The sequence below is a fragment of the Alosa alosa genome, chromosome 15 (assembly GCF_017589495.1).
Source record: "Alosa alosa isolate M-15738 ecotype Scorff River chromosome 15, AALO_Geno_1.1, whole genome shotgun sequence".
In the NCBI taxonomy this organism is placed as follows: Eukaryota; Metazoa; Chordata; class Actinopteri; order Clupeiformes; family Clupeidae; genus Alosa; species Alosa alosa.
This window is the reverse complement of record NC_063203.1, coordinates 29,407,505-29,431,967: the sequence shown is the minus strand read 5'-3', so window position 1 is coordinate 29,431,967 and position 24,463 is coordinate 29,407,505. Positions and strand designations below refer to the sequence as shown.

The 24,463-nt window shown below is 47.7% G+C and overlaps 1 protein-coding gene across 3 annotated transcripts in view; it reads left to right on the top strand.

Annotated features, from left to right (window-relative positions):
* The window catches only part of schip1 (schwannomin interacting protein 1), a 357,118-nt gene that overhangs the window by 293,021 nt on the left and 39,634 nt on the right, over window positions 1-24,463 (top strand). The window contains exon 1 of one of the 3 annotated variants that reach the window (XM_048265244.1): window positions 20,533-20,885. The exons of the other annotated variants lie outside the window; for them this stretch is intronic. Coding sequence (XP_048121201.1) covers window positions 20,856-20,885 — 30 coding nt within the window. The 5' untranslated portion in view covers window positions 20,533-20,855. Of the gene's footprint in view, window positions 1-20,532; window positions 20,886-24,463 lie in introns of those variants that run through there. 3 annotated transcript variants of the gene reach the window in all.

Below are 24,463 nucleotides of genomic sequence, written 5' to 3'. Positions count from 1 at the left end.
AAAACACGCAAAAAAAATACAGAGAGAGAGATGAGGATAGAGGGATAGAGAAGAAGAGAGAGAGAGACAGAAAGAAAGAGAGAGAGGGAGAAAGAGATGTTGAAAACAAAGCAGAGGGTGAGATCAGCAGAAGAGCCCTCAGGGGGTGTGTTGAAATACAAAGCAGCAGCCGCGTGTTTTGCATACGCATGTTCATCTCTGTAAGATTTGTGCAAGCCATAAAAGATCAGCTCTCATTTGAAAACAATAACACAAACAAACTCCATCAACACGGTTGTATCTGGACAATGAACAAAGTCCAGTTTGGTGTGTTTGAAATGAGCTCTGTTCTGCTAAAGCTCTCAGTGTATCCGACTCTTCTAAATAAACTCACTGGACTGCAGTCTTCATCAGTAGACCCATCAGGTGTGTGTGTGTGTGTGTGTGTGTGTGTGTGTGTGTGTGTGTGTGTGCAGACAGCAGGCAGCAGAATCATGCTGCAGTGTAACACCATGAGAGTGCTGCGGTAGATCAGGAGGAGCTTGTAGTGTTTGCCAGAGAGCCTTGACATCCTCAAACCCACATAGAGCGGCAGAACACCCAGAAAGGGCCAGAAAGACCTTGGCAAGATGGGAGCACTTGAGTTCAGGTGTAATTTAGCTAGTTTATCTGAAGAGTGCCATAGATATCAAGCATTAGAAAAACAGAAGAGTACCATATAAATCAAGCATTAGAGAAACGAAAGATTACCATAGATGTCAAGCATTAGAGAAACAGAAGAGTACCATAGATATCAAGCATAAAAGATGTCAAGCATTAGAGAAACAGAAGAGTACCATAGATATCAAGCATAAAAGATATCAAGCATTAGAGAAACGAAAGAGTACCATAGATATCAAGCATTAGAGAAATGAAAGAGTACAATAGATATCAAGCATTAGAGAAACAGAAGAGTACAATAGATATCAAGCATTAAAGATATCAAGCATTAGAGAAACGAAAGAGTACCATAGATATCAAGCATTAAAGATATCATGCATTAGAGAAACCAAAGAGTACCATAGATATCAAGCATTAGAGAAACGAAAGAGTACCATAGATATCAAGCATTAAAGATATCAAGCATTAGAGAAACGAAAGAGTACAATAGATATCAAGCATTAGAGAAATGAAAGAGTACCATAGATATCAAGCATTAGAGAAATGAAAGAGTACAATAGATATCAAGCATTAGAGAAACAGAAGAGTACAATAGATATCAAGCATTAAAGAAGCCCTATGCAGGTCTGGTTATTCCTTCGCTGTTTCTGGGTTTTCGCCTGATTTGGGCTCGCATTTTTCACGACATAGCTCCCCCTGCAGCTTCGGTAGCAAGTGACTGCTATGCTAAACCCCCACTAGCTAGCGTGCTAGCCATCAATAAACCAAGCTAAACACATAGGGCTCACAATAAAACGGTTGAGCAAACACATTGTTCAAGAGACTATGAAATCACATTACAAAAACGAAGTTCACCCAAGGGTAGGCTACTTACAATTTCAACAGCAAAAAAGCCAAATCGGAGTCCGTTTTGCAGTCTTAGAAACTACAATCTGACTACATTTTCGAGTATTTCCGGCGAGTTACATCCAGATGTGTTCGGACCGCGACCAGAAAGTTGCATATTCGTTTTTTCCGCGGAGAAGCACTAGGTTGGAGACGAAGCACCCACCAAACGACCCAAAATGTGTTGTAGAACCATCACAACGACTCTCAACCTGCATAATTAAGGTCATTTTTGCTAAAATTGTTTCATAGGGCCTCTTTAAGAGTACAATAGATATCAAGCATTAGAGAAATGAAAGAGTACAATAGATATTATGCGTTAGAGAAACGAAAGAGTACCATAGATATCAAGCTTTAGAGAAATGGAAGAGTGCCATAGATATCAAGCGTTAGATTTGACATGGAACTATACTCTCATTCCAGGGTAATAATCAAGGAACACCATGGGCACAGCAGCACAATGATATCATGCAGCACCTGAAAATAGTCCCCGTAGGCTAACTTCCAGCAACAAGGTTGAGCTGCAGCAGACAAATTGGTTAGTGACTGGATTATTATGCCTGAATTAGAGTATAGTTCCATGTCAAATCAGCCTAGATAATCGGCACGTTTCATTTTCCGTTGGTCTTATTACACTTTCTAACTTGAGAGGAGACAAGTTTTAAATAGGAAAATTACCGGAAATCTTAATCACTTTTAAACGTGATGCTAGCAGGCAAGATGCTAATGGTCTAATCAGATTCAATGATCTATGCTAGGCTGGAGCTAAAACTGGTATCACCAGACTCAGAGAAAGACTGGATGAACTGGAGAAAGGTAAAAATCAATTGTTTAACTCAAGGGGAGGTGGAAAATTAGTATAATTCCCCAAATGGTGGAATATCCTTTTAAGCAAATGGGCCCATAAAGCGCTTATTGGGTGCGTCTCAGAAAGCTCAGGTCTTAGAGCTGAAGGACTCTAATGAAACTGGACGGTACTTATTCAGGAGGTGCATGGCCAGGCCTCCATTATTCATGCCCGCAGCTCTAACCGAGGCCAGTTCGTCTCGGCGGAGTTGTCATGATCTTTCCTCGACAGTACTGTCCGGCGATCCTGTGTGGTGTTGAATGAGTGAGAGTGGTGGTTTAAAGGTGGTTTTACATACGGGCCCGAGAGAGAGGAGGACCTGATTGAGGACAGAGGAGAAGGGGAAGGTTATTTTCCATTTTGAGGAGGGGGAGGGGGGTTTGAGTTCTAATATGATGTCAACACCAGAGGGTTCAAAGGTCAGAACAACAGGTCAAATGCAGGGAGGCATGCGACTGGCACAGGCTCATTTTAAACAGAGTTCTCTCTCTCTCACACACACACACAGGCACACACTCTCACACGCACACACACGTGTCACACTTATTCCTCAAGCTAAACAGAAATATTATATTTCATTAAAGGTCAATGAGAGGTTAAGCCACCTCCTTCCTTGCTCCCTACACTGATCTCAGTATGCGTGTGTGTGTGTGTGTGTTTATGTATAGGTAAGTGTGTATTTGGCTTTGTATCGCATGCATAGCATGTGTGGATGAAAGAAATCCTTATCTAAACAGTCCCAGTGATACCGATCACCAAATAAACACACACACACTTATATGCTGTCACACCCATGCAAATATACACACACACACACACACATAAGATTTCCACCATCCCAGCCTAGCACACCTGTGGCCCAGGAAGCGTAGCCTGGAGGCAAGGCGAGGTGTGGTGTGGTGTGCTAGGGGAGCGAGTGGTGGCGTGCCGCCAGACCTACTCCACTCCTCCTCTCCCCTCTGCTCCTCCCATCCTTCTCTCCTCCTCCTCCCCTCCCCTCTGCTCCTCCCATCCTGGGTGACTCAGGAATGCTAACAGAGATTACACTGGTGCAGGAACTCTTGCTGCAGGCCTGAACAAAGCCGCTGAGTTCATACTGCCTGTGTGTGTGTGTGTGTGTGTGTGTGTGTGTGTGTGTGTGTGTGTGTGTGTGTGTGACCCAGGCCCAAATCAGATGGATCCAGTTCTGGTCAGAACTCAGAGCCAGACCCATTCCAGGAATCGAATCGTCTTCATTAAAAACTCAACTCTATCAACGGAGTCCCGCTCCTCTTAGTTAATGTAGTCTCAGTATGGGCTATCCGATACTCAGACTTAACATCCAAAATAAACGCTTTGGCTGAATGCATTCGCCTGAAATGGAGCACCGGTCATTGTTGGTGTGCCCCTGTGATGGGATATCAGTTTATCATTCTTTATTTAGTGTACATGCATTTCATACATTGTATACATTTCTGCATATGTGTCTGTGACAATGTATGCAGATTCTGTGTGTGTGCGTGTGTGTGTGTGCGTGCGTGTGTGTGTGTGTGTGTGTGTGTACCCAGCCCACTGTAGTAGTTACTCATACCACACACCCCATCACCCCCTGAGTGCACCAGAGCAGCGTGCCACGTCAAGACTGCCAGCGCACAAGAGCTCATAAAAAAACCCCAGAAAAACCAGACGGCGTCGTGGAGAAGAGAGAAGTGCCGCGTGGTTGGAAACGAGCAAAGTAGAACAAAACCAGTGGTTAGAAAGGAGCAAAGTAGAACAGAACCAGTGGTTAGAAAGGAGGGAAAGAGAAAAAAAGAAATGTTGGAAAAGAGAAACAGAACTCTGTGTTGGTGTTTAGAATGCTAGAACAGGAGGATAGCCTGGTTTTAGAAAGCTAGAACAGGAGGATAGCCTGGTTTTAGAAAGCTAGAACAGGAGGATAGCCTGGTTTTAGAAAGCTAGAACAGGAGGATAGCCTGGTTTTAGAAAGCTAGAACAGGAGGATAGCCTGGTTTTACTAACAGACAGAAAGACGGCCACATCACCCAAAACACTGGGAATGTTTAACTTACAATTTCTACTGTCCTTCCAGACACAGCTATGGCCCTGCGGTCAACCGGGGGGGAATGAGAGAGTGGTTGGGACAGAGAGAGAGAGAAAGAGAGATGGATGGAGGGATAGATGGAGAGAGAGAAAGAGAGATGGAGGGAGAGAGAGAGCGGTGACTAATTATATCACTGGGGTGGATCCACACACACTTAAAGACTGTTTGAAGGGGCAGAGTTTGTGGAATGTTCCGGAAAACTGCACATACATCAAAGCAGAAATATGAGATTGTGGGAGAATTTGACTGTGAGAAAGGCACACACGCACACGCTCACAGACACACACACAGTGTAATAGAGGAGGGGTAAAGGCAGGCAGGCCAGTGAGGGCTAGGAGGTGGTATGCAGTGGTGTTGAAAAAGAGAGGGATGCAGAGAGGAGAGAGAGACGGAGAGAGAGGGGGATGGGATAGGGTGGGACTCAGAGAGGCGGGGGGGACAGGTGCTGAGGCCGGCTCTGTTGTCTGTTTCAACCCCCACGGCTCCTTCCCTCTCCTGTATGTGTGTGTGTGTGTGTGTGTGTGTGTGTGTGTCTGCCCCAGCATGCCGGCCCTCGCTCACTCACACACTGTCATTATCCCGAGAGAGAGAGAGAGAGAGAGAGAGAGAGAGAGAGAGAGAGAGAGAAAAGAGGGAAAGCAGAGAACGCAGCTCACACACACCGACAGCTCAGTCCTTTCTCCATACCAGTTCTTTTCATTTGAAAAGTACTTTTTTACTCAGACACGCACACACACACACATACTCTCTCTCTCAGACAGACACACTGGGTTACTTTTTCACCTCCCCTGTGGATTAACTTGTAACAGTTGGATGAGTAGCATATCTCCCACTCCAGTCTCAGGCTGCACTCATGAAGTCGGGCACTTAACTCAGGTAAAGCACTTTTCCATTTCACATCTCTCGCTCTCTCTCTCTCTCTCTCTCTCTCTCTCTCTCTCTCTCTCCATCTGTTTAATTTAGCTAGTGTTACCTGAGATGGACTTGATGGAATCCCATAGAATCTCGTACGGGGATATATATACCTTTAGCATTCTAAACATCAGTTGAATCTCGTACGGGGATATATACACCTTTAGCATTCTAAACATCAGTTGAATCTCGTACGGGGATATATATACATTTAGCATTCTAAAGAACATCAGTTGTATGACGACTTCAAAAGCTATGTCATTGTCAGCAGGTGAGCATTGGCATCTGTTTTGGAAGTCTAATTATTGTCTTGATGTTTGGATTATTTAGCATTTTGACCCAACATTTGTGTTACATATTTCTTGTTGCCATTTCAATTTATGAAATCATTTATCAAAACACAGGGTGGTTCTCTCACTGTGTGTGTGTGTGTGTGTGTGTGTGTGTGTGTGTGTGTGTGTGTGTGTGTTAGAGAGAGAGAGAAGAGAGAAAGGGGTAGTGAGTGAGACAAACTAAAGAGTTGAGAGGAATGCCGCCTGTGCCCTCTGACAGGCTGGCAGTGGAACAGGATTGCACAGGGCATAGGGGGCACAGGGCATAGGGGGCACAGGGCATAGGGGGCATGGAGCGGAGGGTTCTACGGGGCAGAGGGGGGAGGAGGGGGCATGGAGCGCTCTGCGCTGCTCTTCTTGCACTGCTCCAGGGGCACATGGGGGTATGGAACAGAGAGCTCTTTGAATACACAGCTCCCTCCTCATAACAATGTTAATGCATGTGCTGGACTGCAAGACCGAGGATGATCCATACCAGGTGTTACCTGTCTCTCTCTGTGAGTGGGAGATGCCTCGGTATGGTGTATTTAAAGTTAAGTCGATCCAAAACATTCTAGCCTGGTATTCTGACTTTAGTAGGGTATGTTTCTATATGCTGAGAGCTGGGCTCTTTTACTCACACACACACACACACACACATACTCTCAGACACACACACACACACACACACACATGGACAGGTTTAGTGGGATATGTTTCTATGTGCTGAGAGCTGGGCTCTCTCGACATCACACACACAGTTGGCAGTGTTCTTGAGCTGCGTTTGATTTAGTATTGGTGTGTGAAGTGCAGGCCAGCACGTCCAGCTGTTCCAGTTTGTCTGCGTTTGATGTGCTGAAGGCCTTCGTCCATCTCCGCTGATCTCGTTTGATGTGCTGAAGGCCTTCGTCCATCTCCGCTGATCTCGTTTGATGTGCTGAAGGCCTTCGTCCATCTCCACCGCTGATCTCGTTTGATGTGCTGAAGGCCTTCGTCCATCTCCGCTGATCTCGTTTGATGTGCTGAAGGCCTTCGTCCATCTCCGCTGATCTCGTTTGATGTGCTGAAGGCCTTCGTCCATCTCCGCTGATCTCGTTTGATGTGCTGAAGGCCTTCGTCCATCTCCGCTGATCTCGTTTGATGTGCTAAAGGCCTTCGTCCATCTCCGCTGATCTCGTTTGATGTGCTGAAGGCCTTCGTCCATCTCCGCTGATCTCGTTTGATGTGCTGAAGGCCTTCGTCCATCTCCGCTGATCGTCTTTGGTCTCATCTCAACGTCTCAGCTCTGGCCCAGCAGTGAGGCGTGCTTAAATCAGACGTCATTCATATTTCATCTGCTACACTGAAGTGGTGCGTCCAAGCAGTCATGCCCAGTGTGTTGTCCAGGAGGGGTCCAGTGTGTTGTCCAGGAGGGGCCCAGCGTCGCAGCAGAATAGAAAATAGCCCCAAAGAGAAGATTAATCTGAGATAGCTGGGGACCAAATCAATACTCTGGCTGTCTGACTCACCGAGGGCAAATATTGCGTCTCATCTGCCTCATTTGGTCAGCTTTATCTCCACAGCTACAGACAGGTCATTTATTCACAGGTACTCCCATATTTATATTTATTATATTTATGTGGCATGTTATATTGCTGCTACGTCAACAAATGTAAGATATGATAGACAAACTACAACGCACTTTGAGTTTGGCATTGGCCATGTGTTGACCCATGTGTTGAGAGGACTGCAAACAGAGCCAGGAGGAGGGGTCCACTATTTACATCTTTTGCATTTCCATTTAAATGAAAGCCTGGTGTGCTGGAACGTCGGTCTTAAACTGACAGTGACCCTCAGAAACTGGCCTTCAGATGCAGTTCTCATTCTAAATCAGCAGCAGGCCATCTGGACCCAAGGCAGCTGAGAGATACAGCCAGCACACACACACATGAACACATGCACACACACACACACTCTAACACACACACAGACACACAACCACATACCTGCTCTCTCTCTCACACACACACACACTCACACACACACACACACACAGTCATAACATTTCCACCCCTGTTGCTTAGTCTGTAGCTATACATGAGTGTGTCTGATGATAAAAGACAACTCGTCACACCACCCTCTAATCAAACACACATGTAAACACACACACACACACACACACACACTTCCTGTGATGTCAGAACTCTGAGCTCTTTCCTCATCTTACTCTTGTCCCGTGGCCGATCACTAGCACTCTGACCTGCTCTGTGTGTTTGTGTTTATATCTTTGGGTTTGGTTTTGTTTGTGTTTATATCTTTGGGTTTGTTTTGTTTGTGTTTATATCTTTAGGTTTGGTTTTGTTTGTGTTTATATCTTTAGGTTTGTTTTGTTTGTGTTTATATCTTTGGGTTTGTCTTTTTGTTTTCAAGAACGAGGGTTACCTCAGACCAAGGCTTTAGTGATATGTGCTGACAGTCAAAGGGGGAGATGCAGCGAAAAACTGTGCTGAAAGTTTTTCCGCTTCAGCAATAATCCTGACCTGATGTGATTTGGCCGATGTGTGTGTGTGTGTGTGTGTGTGTGTGTGTGTGTGTGTGTGTGTGTGTGTGTGGAGCCTGCCTGAACGGGGAGACGGCTCTGCGTCAGGGACAGGGATGAAGAGAGGCCACCACACTGACAGCTGATCTTGAGATTCAGTGATTTATTGCACACATACACACACACACACACACACACACACACACACACACACACACACACACACATACACACACACACACAAACAAACACACATTCTCAAACTCGAACAGACAGACACACACACATAAGATACACACAAAAAAAGACAGACACACACACATACACTCAACTTCAAACAGACAGTCAAACACACACACACACACACACACACACACACACACACACACACACACACCACACATACACACGCACACACATATACACACACAAACAAACACACATTCTCAAACTCGAACAGACAGACACACACACATAAGATACACACAAAAAAAGACAGACACACACACATACACTCAACTTCAAACAGACAGTCAAACACACACACACACACACACACACACACACACACACACACACAGATACATAAAGTGAGTCTGTTTTTGGGGTGGAACATTTTGTCTCAAGTCCCACCCACCCTGAATGGGGACAGCACATCCAGTGAGTGATGTCATCAGGACGCGCCTGAGGCAGAGGGAGGGAGGGAGGGATGGAGGAGGGGGGAGTGTTTGTTTGGGGAGCTTATCGCCCGCGGCAACACATTCCATCAGCGTCTGCCTGGCCACCTCACCTCATCCCTGCTGACTCAGTCCCACTGACAGAGGACGCCACACACACACAAATACACACACACACATGGCTGCTCATGCAGTGTAATGTACACACATATGATCTAATGCAGTGCCATGCTCCTTCACACCTCCGTGCGCATCACACATCACACGGCTCACACAGTGAGGGACGTTTCAAATCTGCCGTCTGTTTGGCCTTTGAAACGCACCCACAACATTGACACACAGACAGTGGGCCAGATACAGTAATCACACGGTTTAGCTGGGCTGCAGAGATGACCTTTCCTCCCGCAGCTCAAGGGAAGGCGATGGTCGCGAGGCACATCACATGCAAGTCGCAGGAACAAAGTACTAGCTAAGATGAACTCGCATTAGTGGATAGAGTTGCATTCACTACAAAAATGCTGACAGCGGAGTTTGGATTTGCAGAGTTTTTTTTTTGTTTTTTACTTCCAAGATTTCTAGCGCTTGTAATTAATAAGGCATTATGCAGACTGGAGTTAAGACTCCTAAAATAGATGGGTCTTGGGGATTACGTTTTTGTTTCAAAGATGTGAAATAAGAGCTCTCCACACTGCCTGGAAGCATATAATAACCATGAAGATCCAGTACGTGAAACACTAAGCTTCTGGCTCAGGCTGAGACACTGTTACTGTGAACATGTAATACTGGTATTTAGTCATGCCGACTAATTGAATACATTCAGAACGTCAGTGGCCAAAACCTGGAGCCCTTTCAGAACATTCTCTATTTCTACATTCACTGGCTAACATGAAAACAGAATTTTATGACATTTAGTCCTTGGGTTTCAAACATTATGCATAAATCCGTGGAACTATGGATTTAACCCATTTACCTGTCTCATTAAAACTTGACTAAATTCCTTTATTAGTATTACACAAAGCTTTTCCCTCCTTGAATGAAACACCTCCAGCAAGTTGTTTCACTGGACCTGTGGCTTTACCCAGAAGCCCACCCTGAACGAACACAAAATCAGGAAGTGTTGTGACTCTACCCAGAAGCCCCGCATGTCGGCCTGTGTTTTGGGGAATGTTTCTCCACGGCAGCCTCCTTCTCCTGCCGCTGCAGTTCCTCCCTTTGCTAGCACAGCCGGGTTAAGCCTATCGGCTGGGGACCGGCACAGGTAATTATAGGCTTCCTGGAGCCGTCAGCTCGCATTAGCCTGCTAGCCCCTGCCATGCTGCGTCTCTCAGCAACTGGTATACAGCGGGACGCCCCACCAGCAGCACCACCCCCCCTCCTGCAGCAGGCCTGGCCCAGGAGAGGCACCTCTTGCTGGGATGAAAGCTTGGCTGAGTGGCGGTCTGGAGGGAGAGGAAATGAGGCGTTGATGTTGTTGCTTCAGAGTGAGGCGGCTAATGACATGCATCTCTCAGCGGGCTGCCTTCCCTAATGAGAGCCAGGCCTGGAGCGGATCAGGCCCAGTGGTGGAGCGGATCAGGCCCAGTGGTGGAGGGCATCAGGCCCAGTGGTGGAGCGGATTGGGCCCAGTGGTGGAGCGGATTGGGCCCAGTGGTGGGCATGGTGGAAGCATCCAGGCCCAGTGGTGGAGCAGATCAGGCCCAGTGGTGGGCCGGATCAGGCCCAGTGGTGGAGGCATCAGGCCTAGTGGTGGAGCGGATCAGGCCCAGTGGTGGAGCGGATTGGGCCCAGTGGTGGAGGGCATCAGGCCCAGTGGTGGAGCAGATCAGGCCCAGTGGTGGAGCGGATCAGGCCCAGTGGTGGAGGGCATCAGGCCTAGTGGTGGAGCGGATCAGGCCCAGTGGTGGAGGAGTTGGGCCCAGTGGTGGGGCATCCAGTGGTAGGTGGAGCAGATCATGGTGGGCCGGATTGGGCCCAGTGGTGGAGGGCATCAGGCCTAGTGGTGGAGCAGATCAGGCCCAGTGGTGGAGGAGATCGGGCCTAGTGGTGGAGCAGATCAGGCCCAGTGGTGGAGCGGAATGGGCCCAGTGGTGGAGCAGATCAGGCCCAGTGGTGGAGCGGAATGGGCCCAGTGGTGGAGCGGATCAGGCCCAGTGGTGGAGCGGAATGGGCCCAGTGGTGGAGGAGATCGGGCCCAGTGGTGGAGGAGATCGGGCCCAGTGGTAGAGCGGATCGGGCCCAGTGGTGGAGCAGATCGGGCCTAGTGGTGGAGCAGATCGGGCCCAGTGGTGGAGCGGATCGGCCCTGATTGGTCACGCATGCGGGCCGGCTCCGGCTCTGTCCTAGTCATTATCCAGACTGGCTAACTTTCTCTGCTTTTTCCTTTCCTTGACTATTGCACACAGCAGACAAACCGCACAGATTTCAAACTTACCACAGGTCACAAACTCATTTTGACCTAATTATTAGTTATTTCAAAAACAACAGGAAAAATGGGACTTTAATGGCATGGGATCTTTAATGGCATGGGATCTTTAATGGCATGGGATCTTTAATGGCATGGGCTCTTTAATGGCATGGGATTATAAGGTGTTCAAGCTCCACAGAAGGGGACTCAGGAATCAGAAGAGTGCTTTCATCCCAGTAGTTTTCTCCACCTGGCTTGGTGATTTAGAGCAGCTGCCTCATCCACCCACTCCACCCTGGCAGAGAAAGCTGTGGCAGTCTCATTACACACCGCAGCTACAGCCACTGCCACCTACGGACAGAACCACCACTGAAATACGACGTGTGTGTGAGAGTATCGGCCATGTGTGTCCATCGTTGTCATGACGTTTTCTCACTCTGAGTCATGGGAGGTGAAATGCTCAATGCGAGGTGTCGTTTGGTAAACCATCCGTAAATCATACACTCATATTCCAGTAAGGTATGAATGCAAAGGTGCTCATTTCAGGGCTTAAACCTCTCAGCCACTGTGCCGGAATCAAGACGTAGGCTGGGTTATTTCAGATTTGAAAATGGATAATTATATATAATAATGTTCCTATTCCTTCAGGCACAGACATTTTCCTTTCTTTAAGCCCTGTTAGTCTCCCCATGCACCCACAGACGTGATGCATTTGGCTTATTTTCCACGCTTAACGCCATGTTTGCTGAACATATCATCTGATAATGAGATTGAAATGGGCGTGTAAACATATTACTGTGTGTGTGAAACTGTGAAACTTTGTGTGTGTGTGTGTGTGTGTGTGTGTGTGTGTGTGTGTCCATGCAGTGAACATCTAGGCTTGTCTGAACAGAATTACGGCACAGGCTGTGGGTCTGTGCGGCTAGCTCAAAAGCTGGCTTGTTTACATGGCTAAAAATAAAATGAAATAGCTTTGCAGAGAAGGTACCCACCCACCCACACAGACGTGCACACACACACACACACACACACACACACACACACACACACACACACACACACAGGCTCTCTCTCTTTCTCCCACAACACACACAACCAATTGCACACAATCACACACACACACACAATTTCAGTCTGTTAGTGCCAGTGCAGTGTATTAAAGAGACGGAAGGGTGTTGCACCTACCAGGACAGACACTCTGTGTGTGAGAAAATTCCATTCCGGCCCTGGCTTTCCTTGACCGTGTTTACCTGTCCATGTGTGTGTGTGTGTTTTTACCCTTTCATGTGTGTGTGTGTGTGTGTGTATTTCTCCGTTCCTCACTCTCCACTTCTGAGGTAGCACATGCTACACACACAGCCTGTGACTCTTTCACCTACTGTACACCAGTAAACCTCCCCTCTATCATACTGCCCCTGTGTCATACTGTCTAGATAGATAGATAAAGTATCTATCTTGAATTTCCCCTTGGGGATCATTAAAGTATCTATCTATCTATCTATCTATCTATCTATCTATCTACTGCCCCTCTCTTCCCCTTTCTACCTCCCCATTTCCTCTGTCTGTCCTTTCTCTCGCTCCGTGTGTGTGTGTGTGTGTGTGTGTGTGTGTGTGTGTGTGTGTGTGTGTGTGTGTGAGTACATGGTGTACAGGGCTGATGGCCAGATCATGGAGAGCCCTTCATCTGTCAGCAGTTTGATCATAGAGCACTGTTACCCCTGATGTACCACACGTCCTGTGTGTGTGTGTGTGTGTGTGTGTGTGTGTGTGTGTGAGAGAGAGAGAGAGAGAAGGAGAGAGAGAGAGAGCCTCTGTGTGTGTGTGTGTGTGTGTGTGTGTGTGTGTGTGTGTGTGTGTGTGTGTTAAAAATGTCAGCAACTCATCTCTGGGCTGAATAGATCTCTTGGTTCTTCCATCATTTTGTCTCCCTGCTGCTATGGGGAGACGCTGATTGAGAACCCAGTCACTGACCTAAAGGAGGAAACTTGACTGTTTTTTACAGGGCACAGGTAACTTGGACAGGTGAACTCTCTCAGGTGTGTGAGTGACCCTGCCATGCGGAGAGCACTGCTCTGGTGTCCTAGATAGCAGTGTTGGCTGCACAGTATGTAAACAGCAATGCTACAGAAAGCATTTAAACTGAACTCTCTCTTCCCTGGCTGCACCCTCACACACACACTGCACACACACACACACTCACACACACACACACTCACACACACACACACACACACACACACACACACACACTGCACACACACTCACACCGCACACACACACACACACACTGCACACACACACACACACACACACTCACACACACACACACACACACCGCACACACACACACACACACACACACACACACACACTGCACACACACTCACACCGCACACACACTGCACACACACACACACACACACACACACTCACACACACACACACACACACACACACACACACACACACACCACACACTCACACCGCACACACACACACACACTGCACACACACACACACACACACACACACACACTCACACCGCACACACACACACACTCACACTGCACAGACACACACACTCACACTGCACAGACACACACACTCACACTGCACAGACACACACACACACACACACACACACGTATGTCAGCATGTCCTTCTGGAGCGCTGTGATTGGTCACCGCTGAGAGAGGCTATTTTTGGGCGTCGGCAGGGTGGCGTGTTTGTGAATCTTTCATCACCATGACGATGCAGGCCGGCCACAAACACACAGACGCACACGCACACACACACCTGCTGTGCAGAGAGGGAGAGGTTTATTTGGATAGATTTGATTTGGTGATGCATGTCTGTGGGTTTAGTCAGTGTATGTAAATGTTTGCTTGCATAAGTGTGTGTGTGTGTGTGTGTGTGGTTGTTTATGCACTGTGAGCTCATATGCAAACGGACTCTAAAGGAGGTGTGTGTGTGTGTGTGGGAGGGGGTGTTCGTTGATGTTCCAAAACAAGTAGCGTAGCGAAATACAGTTTCTGTCGTGTTTTATTTGGCATTTTGTAAAATCCCATTGATTTCTGTTGGAAGACTCATTGCACGTTGATATTACTGCGCCACCGTCTATGCTTCAGGCTCAAATATTGAGCGGAAGTTTATACGCGGTTGTGAGGTGTCTGGAAAAATAGTTCAACAATAGCAAATAAGACGGCTGGAAATCATATATTGCGCCGATATATTTGATTTTAATAATCAACAAACACCACTAACCACTCGGTGAGTTGCACAGTTTTGAAAACGAACATTAAGGGTTGTTTTAGGACATGTTTGAGCATGCCTGTAGGCAGCCACTCTGACTAGTCAAAGGCAATTCAAAACGAGTCAGAAAAGTCGATACAGGACCAATCGTCAAAATTCCGGTGTCCACCACTCTAGTTCATCCAAAACAAACCAGAAAAGGGACTTAAAGTGCTAAATACCGGTTAATACTACTGTAACTATTAATACTGCTGTAACTACTCTTACTGTTAATGCTACTCAAAGTGCTAAATACCGGAACTTTCCTTCTCCAGACCCCTCCGCTGTACAGGCTTGCAGCCTCTGTGTTCTCACTGGAGACGTGTGCTCACTTGCTCTTCACATTGGAGACATTGGAGACATGTGTTCACTTGCTCTTCACATTGGAGACGTGTGTTTACTTGCTCTTCACATTGGAGACATTGGAGACGTGTGCTCACTTGCTCTTCACATTGGAGACGTGTGCTCACTTGCTCTTCACATTGGAGACATTGGAGACGTGTGTTCACTTGCTCTTCACATTGGAGACGTTGGAGTCGTGTGCTCACTTGCTCTTCACATTGGAGACGTTGGAGACGTGTGCTCACTTGCTCTTCACATTGGAGACGTGTGCTCACTTGCTCTTCACATTGGAGACGTGTGTTCACTTGCTCTTCACATTGGAGACATTGGAGACGTGTGCTCACTTGCTCTTCACATTGGAGACGTTGTAGACGTGTGCTCACTTGCTCTTCACATTGGAGACATGTGTTCACTTTCTCTTCACATTGGAGACGTGTGCTCACTTGCTCTTCACATTGGAGACTTGTGCTCACTTGCTCTTCACATTGGAGACGTGTGTTCACTTGCTCTTCACATTGGAGACGTTGGAGACATGTGTTCACTTGCTCTTCACATCTTGCTCTTCACATTGGAGACGTGTGTTCACTTGCTCTTCACATTGGAGACGTTGGAGACGTGTTCACTTGCTCTTCACATTGGAGACATTGGAGACGTGTGTTCACTTGCTCTTCACATTGGAGACGTGTGTTCACTTGCTCTTCACATTGGAGACGTGTGTTCACTTGCTCTTCACATTGGAGACATTGGAGACGTGTGTTCACTTGCTCTTCACATTGGAGACGTGTGCTCACTTGCTCTTCACATTGGAGACGTGTGCTCACTTGCTCTTCACATTAGAGACGTGTGTTCACTTGCTCTTCACATTGGAGACGTGTGTTCACTTGCTCTTCAAGCTGAACTTTTCATCCTGTTGAACCTGTTAAAACAGGGTCAGGTGACCTACCCACATTACACAAACACACAATAGCAGCCATTCAACATTGTGAACAATGCATGGGGGGGGGGTCAGGGAGAACCAACACCACAAGTAGAATAGAATTAAACAGCATTGAATTGTCACATTTTGTCCATTCAAATTCTATTTTTTTGTTGTTGTTGTTGTTGATATTTACACTTTTGGACATGGCATATAATATGCATGGCATTCATTAGCGACACCCAGATGTGCCAGCTAGTGTCATGCTATCATGTAGGCATAGCTGGTTACATGTCACAGCGTGTTGCTAGGCACCCACCGGAACATGCACAGAGCATGTGCACATGTTGTATTATGGTCTGTAGATTAGAATTGTGCAGGTCCACATAGGGTGGGAGCAGGTTGGAATAGGAATGTTTTTATGTAATAATAGTCATCCTTTCAACTAAATCTGTCGTCTGGGTTGTGGTGTGTGCCAAAAATCCAGATTATGTCTTTAGGCCGGGGTAATCTGCTGAGGGGGGCAGTTAGATAAGCTTGCACTGTTGGGGTGGGCAAGGGTGTGTGTCTGTGTGTGTGTGTTTGTGTGTGTGTGTGTGTGTGTGTGTATGCATATATGCAGCTCTGGAAAAAATTAAGAGACGATGATGATTTATGATGTCATCCTACGAAGAGATGATGATTTATGATGTCATCCTACAGTTGCTGAGTGACATTCAAAAAATAAAAATGTGTAATATATATATATATATATATATATATATATATTGTGTGTGTGTGTGTGTGTGTGTGCCTTTGTGAGACAGCTACTGTTGATCCATCCTCCCCCTTGTCCTTCAGCCTGTTGCAGAAAGCCTTTTACATCTGAAGGTCACTGCTACAGAGTCTGCTGTCATAGAGATGAGTGGTGTGTGTGTGTGTGTGTGCATGTGTGTGCGTGTGTGTGTTTGAGCGTGTACGTGGGTGTGGGTCTGTGTATGTGTGCGTGTGTCAGTGTGTGTTTGTCTAACTCTGTGTGTGATTTTGTGCGTGTGTGTGTGGGCGTATTCTTCTGTGTGTGTGTGTGTGTTAAAAGAGATAGAAAAAGAGAAAGACAGATTGGCATTATCCATGGCGTATGCATTATTGATGTCAGATCATGCTCATTAATATTCCCAGGCAGTCCAAACGTGTGTGTGTGTGTGTGTGTGTGTGGGTGCGCGTGCGTGTGTGTGTGTGTGTGTGTATGTGTGTGTGTGTAATAGAGGAGAAGGTGGAGGAGAGGAGAGATCAGTGGCAGAAGAAAGGCAGGATCAGGATACTGGGTGGGGCAGGGCTGTTATCGCCACGGCTACCGCTGCTGCTGCCTGTGCCTGCCCAGCTCAAGGATTCACACATCAAAGTGCAGATGCATTAGTATTCGCTCAGGCACAGTGTGTGTGTGTGTGTGTGTGTGTGTGTGTGTGTACAGGAACTGTGTGTGTGTGTGTGTGTGTGTGTGTGTGTACAGGAACTGTGTGTGTGTGTGTGTGTGTGTGTGTGTGTACAGGAACTGTGTGTGTGTGTGTGTGTGTGTGTGTACAGGAACTCTGTGTGTGTGTGTGTGTGTGTGTGTGTGTGTCCTGTATGTGTAAGAGGGAGGGATGTGTGTGAGGGAGCGGGATCGTTGTCAAGAGATGGCAGTGGACCATGAGAAGAAGAAGCGGGGGCTTAACCTGGTATAGATCAGACATAAGGGAGCTGAGACTTCTAACACACAGCCAGTCCCATCCCACTAATGGAAAAGCTTACCTTGATACAAATCACATTACAGATAGTGTTTCCACACCAAGACCAGTGCTATTATACATTAAAGATAGTGTTTCAACACCAAGACCAGTGCTGTTACACATTACAGATAGTGTTTCAACACCAACACCAGTGTTATTACAGATAGTGTTTCCACAGCAAGACCAGTGCTATTACACATTACAGATAGTGTTTCAACACCAACACCAGTGTTATTAGCCTACACTACAGATAGTGTTTCAACACCAACACCTGTGTTATTAGCCTACATTACAGATAGTGTTTCCACACCAACACCAGTGTTATTAGCCTACATTACAGATAGTGTTTCCACAGCAAGACCAGTGTTGTTACAGCTTGGCTAATGGTGCATCAGGTTACACATTTAGGTGATCTGTGATCATTTTCAAGCTTTTCAGTTTCCTGAATATCATAGATTAAACTCTGAAGTTTCTGTCGTGAAAGCAACAATTTTACAAATTTGATCATCTTATAATGGAGAGATCACTAAACCATATAGCCTTTGTCTTTGAGTCGTATTTATGTTATCTATGGAAATCCAGTCCTTTCAAATACAGTGCCACTGGCTTCAGTCATCCGCAGATATGGCAGTATAGCTGTCTGTCTGTCTGCCTGTCTGCCTGCCTGTCTGTCTGTGCTGGGATGAGAGTGTGCTATTCCCCGTAGCTGAGCGAGAGCGCCTCGTCCCTAGCTGCCGAGGCTCTGGGTCCAGTCCATTACTCTGGAGGGGGCTATTGGACTGGGGGTTATGCAATGGAGATCAATGTCAGCCTGGGAGGCTGACGCTGGACTGGCATCGACTGTGTGTGAGCGGGATGATAATCTTTATTGCAGAGTCATCACGGGGGATGGAACGCAGGGCAGTTATTACACACACACACACACACACACACACACATTGTTTCCACTGGTTGATGTTCACTTGCTAGTACTTATGTTTTGTAATGTAAGTAGTGTAAGTAGTATAAGCAGTGTAGTAGTTCTGATGTATTTGCATTTCCTGTATGAGCTTCCCATGTTGGGAGAGTGATTCTGTCTGTGGAAAAGAGCAGAGCAAAGCTCTCTCATGAGAGTATGTCACATAGCCTTAGGACTCGGCTTTGGGGAAAACCTAAGTCCACTGTCCAAGTGTTCCGATGGGATGAGACTCTGGAACCGTTCTGATCTGGGCCTGGCCCTACGCTGGCCAGAACCCTTCCGGAACCCTTCCTGAGTGGTTGCCATAGCAAACTCCTGCACATGAACTGTGCATTGTGACTTAACACGTTACGGGGAGTGTTGTGGAGGTACTGTCAGTAGTGGACGATGGTGATGTTGGTGGCCCTGCCCAGTAGCCTCCTCACTGTCCTCTACTGCAAGTAAACTGTGGACTGTAATGACCAGATCCTGGCAAGGGTGCAATGGACAGTGATCCGTAATGGCCAGCGGTGATCAGCGGTGGTCAGCAGTGATCAGCAGTGATGGCGAGGGCCAGTAGCGCTGCGGAGGTTATGTGAGTTCATGTGAGCCTGCGCGGGCGGGTGGGTGGGCGGGCCGGGCACTAATGTGACGTGGGCATGGGGCAGATGGCACGGAGGGATTAGAGCCGCTGCTGCCCGCCCGCGCCATGCGAGGGCCCTGAAAGAGAAAGGGATTAGAGCGACAGACAGGATGGACGCACAGACGGACAGAGCACACAGTGTCCCGTCCCGTCACACACACACTAAAACACACACACACACTAATACACACACTCACTAAAACACACTAATACACACACACGCACACACTAATAACACACACTCACTAAAACACACGCACACACTTATGCACACACTCACTAAAACACACGCACACACTTATGCACACACTCACTAAAACACACTAATACACACACACTAATACACACACTCTACTAAAACACGCACACACTTATGCACACACTCACTAAAACACACTAGTACACACACACACTAATACACACACTCACTAAAACACACACTTATACACACAATCACGAAAATACACACACTCACAAAAAACACACACACTAACACACACACTCATAGGTCTTTGTGAACACTTCCATTGTTATTTTTGACCAATTCGTTTGATTTTTTTTCATCTTCTGTCTGTTCCGGGCTATGATGCCATGGACAGTGCATTGGTGTTTTGTCCAGTTTAGCTCTCGTGCCTGAAGGCCTTGAGACGTGAGAGGTCTGTGGGTTGTCTGGTACCCTGCGACTTTGTTTTCCTGCTCTGTGTGAGACCATGGGAGCCAAGTGGACACAGCCCAGATCACACTGGCCTGGCCTTTCAGAGGGTCACAGAGCCCGTGAGGAGCTCTTTGTGCTGGAACTTAACTCTGGCCCATTGTGTGCTACAGGCTGCACTCCTCCCCCTCTTTCCTTTCCTCTCTCCTCTCCTCTCTCTCTCTCCTCTCTCCTCCCCCTCTCTCCTCTCTCCTCTCTCTCTCTCTCTCTCTCTCTTCTCTCTCCCCTTTCATCCTCTCATTTTCTCATCCTTCACATCTCAGTGGGCTGACGAGAGGAAGGTCAGTCCGCCGCCCTCCTCCTCCCCAAACTCAAGCCCCTCCTCTTCCTTTAGCGGACAGCTGATTGGCTGAGTGGAGTAAATGAGCACGCTGGCCCCCCCCCCCTCAGTGAGCTTCGTACAGGCAGACTGAGCTACAGAGAGCTGACTGACACCGACGTTACCAAAGCGCCCTGCCACCTCCCTTCCTCTCTCCCTCTCTCTCTCTCCCTCCCTCTCTTTCTCTTTCAGCCCCTCCCCATGTCGTTTGCACACACACACACACACACACACACACACAAACTCGCTCCCTCCCTCCCTCCCTCCCTCCATCCTTCTTCCTCTCCCTAGAGAAAAAGTGCTCAGATCTGTCGCTCCGACACAGCGAGTGAGGGAGAGAGAGCGAGAACGAGAACGAGTGAGCGCGCACGAGAGAGAGAGAGAGAGAGAGGTGCTACATAACCGAGCAGAGAGAGACAGCTCCCCGCACATTCCAGACGCCGAGAACCTCGGAAGGAAAGCCAGGGATCCATTTTGATCAGCTGACATCGCCCCTCTTTTGCTCTCTCTTTCCCTCCGTATCTGTCTGTCCGGCGGCGGCGGTGTCCGGCGGCGTATCTTAGCGATCGTCCCGGCGTGGCGCAGCAGGGCAGCGGCTCTCTCCCCACACACAGCACAGCCCCCCTCCTCTCTCCCCTGGCCTGCGTCCTGTCTAGGATGAGCTGAAGGCAAGGATGGTGCACCAGGAAAACTGCGCTTACCAGGTAGGCACACGGGGCACGCAGCTACGCTGCTAACGCTACACCGGCTACCGGGACAGGGAGAGCCTGCTGGCTCTTAGGAGACAGATGTCTGTGGAGTTGGTTTATGTAGTCGCACTGGACTCTCAGTAATCGCGTGCACCTGTGTGTGTGTGTGTGTAAATGTTTGCTCTTTTTGCTTGTTTTGATTTTATCTATACTTTGGTGTTTTGGTGTAGCAGATTTGTCCTTCCTTGAGCTGGGGGATTTGTATCAGACTAAACATTAGCAGTAGTTTGAGGTCTGTGTATCTGTGTGTGTGTGTGTGTGTGTGTGTGTTCAGGAGGGGTGTGGGAGTTGGTCTGGTGCTGCTGTGGTCTTTGAGTGTTTGTTGTGTGAGAAAGAGGGTCGGGCTGGTTGCTAAGTGCACCCTGGACTGGAGGGAATAATGTCACTGGCCTCTCCGCCTGTGGGGGGGGTTGCACTTAGTGTAATTAGGACCTGCTCAAACAGCAGACCTGCTCAGCATTTTAGTCATTTTACAGCTCATGGAATGTGTGTGGATGCGTGTGTGAGTGTTGATGGGTGTGTGCATGTTTATTTATGATTGCAGTGTATGTGACTGTTTCGGGTACTCCCTGTGCTGTCCAAAAAGCACTCCTCATCCTCTCCTCTCCTCCTCTCGTCTCTTCTCCTCTCCTCTCCTCTGGTCTCCTCTCCTTTCCTCTCCTCCCCTCTCCATCTCTCCTCTCCTCTCCTACTCTCTTCTCCTCTCCTCTCTTCTCTCCTCTCCTCCCCTCTCCTCCTCTCCTCCTCCCCTTCTCCTCTCCTCTCCTCCTCTCTTCTCCTCTCCTCCTCTCCTCCTCTCCCTTTTCCTCTCCTCTCCTCCTCTCTTCTCCCTCCTCTCCTCTCCTCTCCTCTCCTCTCCTCTCTTCTCCATTCCTCTCCTCCTCTCTTCTCCTCTCCTCCTCCCCTCTTCTCCTCTCCTCTCCTCCTCTCTTCTCCTCTCCTACTCTCCTTTCCTCTCCTCTCCTCTCCCACTGGCGGGCCTGGTCTCATGTGTGGGCTTCAGAAATGCCGTCTCTGCTGACAACCGCAACACAAGTCCCACTTAACTTAATGACAAACCCCTGTGAACAGGCGCATGAATCAACCGTGCTATCGAGACACCGGCAGCCCAGGCTGAGAGCATCCGGCTCTGTCATCTCTCTCTCTCTCTCTCTCTCTCTCTCTCTCTCTCTCTCTCTCTCTCTCTCTCATTTATCCTCCTACGCATCTCTCTCTCCATCTCTCCATGGTTATCGTTTGATCTTCCGCCTTCATCTCTCCCTCCCTTCCTCCTCCTCTTCGCCCCTTCTCCCCTTCCTTCCCTCCGTCTCTTTGCCTCCTCTCCTCTCCTCTGCCACCCTGTCTCTATCCCTCCTGCATTGCGGTATGAGTAGAGGATGAAAGGTTGTGTATTATGGGCTCTTTGCTTCTCCATAGGAGTTGAGCTGCTCATGCGACCCCCTCTGCTCTGAGCTCTGAGACGGCTCGTTACTGCTAAAACAGGCTGGAAAGGAAACTCCCACCTAAGCAGAAAGGGGGTGTAATGTCATTTACAAAGAGCAGCTTCAGACGTCTGCTGTGGGACTCTGTTTTGGTGAGGAGATGGAGAGACATCAAGGTAGTTGAGGGGTTTTTTTCTTTATTTTAGAGCGGGGTGGGTTGGGGTCTTCACATGAGACAGTGTAGTCTGTTTAATGTGTGTTTTGTCCCAAGGTCCTTTAAGGGGAGAATGTCTGTTTTGGTCATCCATTGTCTTTGTGTGGGTGGCATATGTTTTCCTGCACATGTTTTTAATCGGTTTTTATTTCTAGCAGGAGAGAGAGAGAGAGAGAGAGAGACTACAGACAGCAGGAGAGAGAGAGACTACAGACACACAGACAGACAGCAGGAGAGAGAGAGAGAGACTACAGACAGCAGGAAAGAGAGAGAGAGACTACAGACAGCAGGAGAGAGAGAGAGGGGTGAGTGAGAGGAACTGGTTAAAGACAGCATCGGAAAGAGGCTCTGGAAAAGGGCGAGAGAATGAGAGGTAATTGGGAGCCGAGCGATGGAGAGATAGAGGGATAAACAGAAAGAGAGAGAGAGGAGGGATATAGAGATGAACAGAGAGAGAGAGAGGAGGGATAGAGGAATGAACAGAGAGAGAGGGGAGAGAGAGAGAGAGAGGAGGGATAGAGGGAGGAACAGAGAGAGCAGAGAAAGAGAAAAACAGGAACAGGAAGAGATCAAAGTGAGATTGCGGTGATTTGGACTGACAGAGAAGCACAGGGAATTTAACAAACTTAAAGCGACAAAACAGATGCAGAAGAAAACAGAAAAAGATCTTACAAAATGCAGGAAAACAAAACCAGAAAAGATCTTACAAAATGCAGGAAAACAAAACCAGAAAAAGATCTTACAAAATACAGGGAAACAAAAACAGAAAATATAAAAAGATCTTACAAAATGCAGTGTGTGAGTGTTGAATGTTTATTTATGATTGCATAGTGTGTGACTGTTTCGGGTACTCCCTGTGTCCAATGAGCACTCCTCTCCTCCTCTCCTCTCCTCCTCTCCTCCTCTCCTCTTCTCCTCTTCTCCTCTCCTCCTCTCCTCTCCTCCTCTCCTCTTCTCCTATAAACAGATGCAGGAGAGGAGAAAGCAGAAAAAGATACAGAAAACAGAAAAATATCTTACAAAATGCAGGAAAACAAAAACAGAAAAATATCTTACAAAATGCAGGAAAACAAAAACAGAAAAATATCTTACAAAATGCAGGAAAACAAAAACAGAAAAATATCTTACAAAATGCAGGAAAACAAAAACAGAAAAATATCTTACAAAATGCAGGAAAACAAAACCAGAAAAAGACACAGAAAGGGGGCAAGAAGAGGCTGCAGCTGTATTCAATCCCAGAGATGGAGAGAGACAAAAATAACAAGTTATGAAGAAAAGAAAGGGGGAAGCAAATGGATGTAGAGAGAAAGGTAGAAAGAGAGAGAGAGAGGGGGAGGGAGAGAGAGAGAGAGAGAGAGAGAGAGAGAGGGAGGGAGGGGTGGGAGGGGAGAGAGAGAGAGAGAGAGAGGGAGGGAGGGAGGGAGAGGCTGGATCTGGCAGAAAGGTCCATCACTATGATAACACCAACTCTCTGGAGGCCCCTCAATTAGGCTGGTATCCAAGCAACCGGCAGCGCCCCTCCGTGCGGCTCCCGGCTGGGGGAGGCTGGTGGCGTGAGGCCGTCCCTGACACCGCCTGCGCCAAAGCCCCCAGACTGCACACACACACACACACACACACACACACACACACACAGTCATAAAGCCGAGGGGGGAGATGTGCATGAAATATGCCTCCGTATGTGTATAGCAAAAGAGTGATGCAAGCCAAACCCATAGATATGCCTCAGCACTCCAACATGAGCTGGCGTGAGCATCAGGCCCAATACATCAATAACAATTTGATGAGATGGACCTAAACCACATCCATTAGCCAGGAGCGCTAAGAACATTAAGATGGAGGTTTTTAAACCCAAGTGGAGGTGAAGGGAGTAGCAGAGGAAATGTCTGAGCATGGCA